We start from the raw sequence: 5000 nt of genomic DNA, 5'->3' as shown, positions 1-5000 counted from the left end.
TTTGATTACTAATTAAGAGCAACGAGAACAAAAACAACAACAACAACGAAAGGTGAAACAAAAAAAACAGAAAGAAAAGAAAAGAAAAAAACATTAACAAACAATTAAAAATAAAAAACAAACACGTCCTGTTGCTAAGCAACGACTACAATTGAAACAAAACAAAAAAAACAAGCATAAAAACAACACATGAAACAAATAAAAAGCAATGAACAAAACGACCGCTTAAGAATCGGTAGAGCGATCACAACAGAGAAATGGTCATCGTTGATCGTAGCAAGAGATTTAATTCGTTATTTCTTCTCTCTCGACTGGCTTAACGAGACGCGATGGGACGGTGCCGTCGGTTGACTGGTGATGGCGACGAGGAAGACGGCGGTGGCGGTGGTGGCGGCGTGTGTCTCTTCGGAGAATGCGAGCGGAAAGAGACAAGATTCCAATAATTGGCAACTGACATTTTTAACAAGTTTCCACTCCAAGATCGACGACAAGAAGAGATTCTTGAGAGTTCTTCAGTGGATTTTAGGAGGTGACGGTGGTGGCGGTGGGAGGGGGAGGGGGAGGGGAGGGTGTTTAACCCCAGGTCAGACCCGATTCGAGGCAGACCGATGATCGAAGACGTTCTCAGCCGTGAGCATCCCATCTTTTTTGTTCAGGCATAGTGTATCTAGGACTACATTATCTAATGTATAGTATAGGAGTTAGTGTTAGTGGCTATAGTTGTCATTGTTGATGAACTGGCAGAAATAGCAGCCAAATCTCCCTCAAATCACACCCTACTCTCTTATCTATGTATATATGTAAGTATGAGCCAATGAGGGAGACCTCTACATGGTAGCTGGACATGCTAGAAGATACACTATTCCTGAATATAAGATGGGATGGTCACAGCCGGACCATCTTTGATCATAGGTCTGTCTGGATTAGGAATGACCTGGGGCTGAACAACAACAACAACCATAGCCACAAACCCTTGACTACTCTACTGTACATTAGATAAAGCTTTCCTACATGTACTCCAATAAGCGAATGGTACCCCTCAAAGAGTACCCTATACTTACTTGTGACCATTCAGTGAGGCCAGATGTAGTGGGGTACCTCCACTGGCATCAATACAATTCACGTTGACATTCTTTCTGAAGCTGCAAAGAGAAAAAAGAAAATCAATCATTGGTAAGGCTAATGGAATGAAACACTGCAAGATATGCTTAGCCAAACACAGAAATCATGAAAAACTTGTGCATACAAGGAAACATGGCATTTCTTCTGTTAACTTTTTGATCTTCGTCAAAGTTTTTCTCATTTGAGAAAAACCAAATCAAATCTTCTTCTGCTGGATTTTTCAGTTTGTTTTCAGAGCCTTTTAGATCTGATGCAGTGATTTTCTTTTGCTTTTTGGGGACAAACTGACCTTTCCTCATCATATAAGACTTATGTCTGATGTCTTCATGGAGAACATTTCTGACTGTTCCTTCCGACACATGGAGATCTTTTGCAATTGACCTCATGGACTTTCTGGGATTGTAATCCATGGTCTGTTGAACTTGCTGGATAAATTCAGGTGTTCTGGTGATTTCAGAGCATTTAGAATGCTTTTTATGCTTTGATACTGGTGATACGTTTCCATCTACTGTCTCTAGCTCTTTACAAACTTTGTAGACAAAAGATCTGGAAAGTTTTGAAACTCAAGATATTTCTAAACCGCTATGCTCAGCCTTTATAACCCCAATAACAGCATGCCTCTTCATTTCTTGAGTAAGCTGAGGGTCTGCCATTATTATTTTCAGAAACAAAGATTATACAGAGTTAGCAAAAAATGCAGCAATGACCCAAAAACGGTATGCCCTCAAATACCTTACTCACCCTGTATATGAAGCGGTGCTGAAAAGCTCTTGTCTTTAAGGATATCGCAAAAGGCCTGGTTGGAGGCCCAACCCTCCGAGGTCTTTACAGGGCTTAGAAAACCTGAAGGACCCCTGCAATAAGTGAGTGAATCTGAGAGGGGAATATGTTGAATAAAATCATAATTAATTGATCCTCCTCTATTTTCTTTTACCCAAAGCCAGGAACTTTCCAGCAACCTCTCATATATACATACATATACATATATACACAAGGGGGTGGTGAAAAGTTCCTGGTTTTAAGGGTATCCACGAAAGGCCTGGTTGGAGGCCCAGCTGTCTGAGTTCTTTTACAGGGCTTAGAAAAACTGAAGGCCCACTGCAATAAGTGTGTGAATCTGAGAGAGAAATATGTTGAATAAAATCATAATTAATTGATCCTCCTGTATTTTCTTTTACCCAAAGCCAGGAACTTTTCAACACCCCCTCTCAGACAGAGTAAATCCCAGCTGTTTCCTCTCGAGACACATGCGCTTATTCCATTGTTACAATCCAAAATGTAGTTCCAGTTGCTGCTGTACGTTTGTCAAAATTCATATTAAGGTGGAGGGTTATGGAGATAATATTTGTAGAGATATTGTATAAGAATACAGGAAACTGGACGTTTATGGTAAATAATATCAAAAAAAACTTCCTATTTCCTGTTTTGTCAAATATATGATGTGTGTGTGTGCAGATAGATAGATAGACAGACAAATACATAGATATGGAGAGAAATATACCTTTATAACAAAAAATATAGAATTCTCTTAAGAGTGGCTGTGTGGTAAGTAGCTTGCTTACCAATCACATGGCTCCGGGTTCAGTCCCACTGCATGGCACCTTGAGCAAGTGTCTTATACTATAGCCTCGGGCCGACCAAAGCCTTGTGAGTGGATTTGGTAGACGGAAACTGAAAGAAGCCCGTCGTATATATGTATATACCACCACATGACCATGGTGCACCACCACCACAACCAACCCATGACTACGGTGTACCACCACCACCACTACTACCACCACATGACCATGGTGCACCACCACCACTACCCCCACCCCCCTGACTATGGTGTACCACCACCACCACCACCACATGACTACGGTGTACCACAACCACTACCACCACCACTATATGACTACGATGTACCACCACCACCACCACTACTACCACCACAGGATCATGGTGCACCACCACCACCACCACCACCACTACCCCCTGACTATGGTGTACCACCACCACCACCACCACCACATGACCATGGTGCACCACCACCACCACCACCACCACCACCACCACCACTACCCCCTGACTATGGTGTACCACCACCACCACCACCACCACATGACTACGATGTACCACCACCACCACCACATGACCATGGTGTACCACCACCACCACCACCACACGACTACGATGAATAACTGGGACTCAAAAATACTCTAGAACTTCAACAAGCTTTCGTTTGTTTTAAACTCAAGAGTAAATTGCTCGTCAGTGAGTGAGTGAGAGTAGTAGTATGAGAAAGAGAGAGAGTAGGAGTGGCTGTACAACATTTCTGTGTCAATGGCTTAATTATAATTACTATTATTATTGGTGTTGTTGTTAGGGCGGTCAGCTGGCAAAACCGTTAGCACGCTGAACGAAATGCTTCGCGGTATTTCGTCTGCCTCTACGTTCTGAGTTCAAATTTCGCCGAGGTTAACTTTGCCGTTTATCCTTTCGAGGTCGATAAACCAGTTGTGTACTGAGGAGTCGATTTAATTCACTATCCCCATCTCCCAAATGTCAGGTCTTGTGCCTATAACAGAAAGGGTAATTGTTTAGCCCTAGGCTGCTTGTAATCCAGTAGAAACTATGATGATCAATGGTTGTCCAGCTTTTATATAAATATTTAAGAGGAGAAGAATTATTAACACTTGACGGATATTTGTCCTCACCTTTGTTACTGATTATACCCTTCAGGTGTCTTGTCGAAAGGATTTTTTTTGGTTTCTGGGTTCGTCTGTCATGGTTCAGTGGGTTTCTTTTAGGGACACTGGTCTCAGAGGTCAGAATGTCTATGTGCACGTCTCTATGTGTGTGTGTATGTGTATATATATACATGTGTTTGTGTGTGTGAGCGGTTTTTGATCGGTCCCAGAGTTTATTGTGGCGCGTATATATACATGGGTCTGTGTGTGTTTTATATCTGTTAGGCTAGTGTGTGTATACGTGTGCACGTTTGTGTGTGCGCATGTGTGTTCGCGTGTTCGCGTGTGCGTGTGCGTGTGCGTGTGTTAGTGACGAAGGGTAATGGCGTTAACCAGGCCCTAATCATGCAAGTAATACCAAGTAAGTGCTGTATACCGACTAATTTTGCCCCAGATGTGGTTGTAACATGAATGGGGAATATAATACACGCCATATATATATATATATATATATATATATATATATATATATATATATATATATATATAATATGTGACAATTATATGGTAGCCATCATAAATTGTCACATATTATATTGACAGATAAATTCCTCCATTTACATAATATCGAGGTTTCTTTCATTCTTTTGTTGTCTTAACTTTTCTATCAATATATATACCGTAAACCCTCGAGTATAGTCCACCCTTGAGTATAATACTCAGGGTATTTTTAGGGGGATGTACCTCTGAAAAAGCTAAACCTTGTGTATAATACTCACCCCTTCTCTAACTTGAGTCAAGGAGGTCTATATAACTTCCTTGGTTTGTAAACGTATATACGGTAATGTCCTTTATTATTATTGTATATATAAACATAATGCAAACGTGTAGCTTTTTTGTTCATTTTGTTTGCAGAAAATAAAGAAATAACAGTAATAACTGCCAGGGAAAAATAGATATTAAGCAAATTGCCTTCGACATATTTATCACTATCAGTTAGAAAAGCAAAAGCATTTCTTCAAATCCTTGAAATTCAGCATCAAATAACTGTTCCATTTGTTCCTCCCTAAACATGTCAGCATCATTTGTAGTGTAAATATCTCTGTCGTCGTCAGGTTCGTAGTGAAACATCAGAGGATTCACTTCCATTGATTTCATCTTTCCGTACAATGTCGTCGTCCATGAGAACCTTCCAGAGCAGACGACACA

The 5000-nt window shown here is 40.9% G+C and overlaps 1 protein-coding gene across 50 annotated transcripts in view; it reads right to left on the bottom strand.

Moving 5' to 3' along the window:
- Window positions 1-5000, bottom strand: part of LOC106875649 (uncharacterized) — a 158682-nt gene that overhangs the window by 125597 nt on the left and 28085 nt on the right. For all 50 annotated transcript variants that reach the window (XM_089345405.1, XM_089345385.1, XM_089345419.1 and 47 more), the window contains exon 3: window positions 1062-1142. In XM_089345405.1, coding sequence (XP_089201531.1) covers window positions 1062-1142 — 81 coding nt within the window. The remainder of the gene's footprint in view (window positions 1-1061; window positions 1143-5000) is intronic.

The sequence above is a fragment of the Octopus bimaculoides genome, chromosome 29, assembly GCF_046866305.1.
Source record: "Octopus bimaculoides isolate indiv1 chromosome 29, ASM4686630v1, whole genome shotgun sequence".
In the NCBI taxonomy this organism is placed as follows: Eukaryota; Metazoa; Mollusca; class Cephalopoda; order Octopoda; family Octopodidae; genus Octopus; species Octopus bimaculoides.
This window is presented reverse-complemented; position numbering and strand designations above follow the sequence as displayed.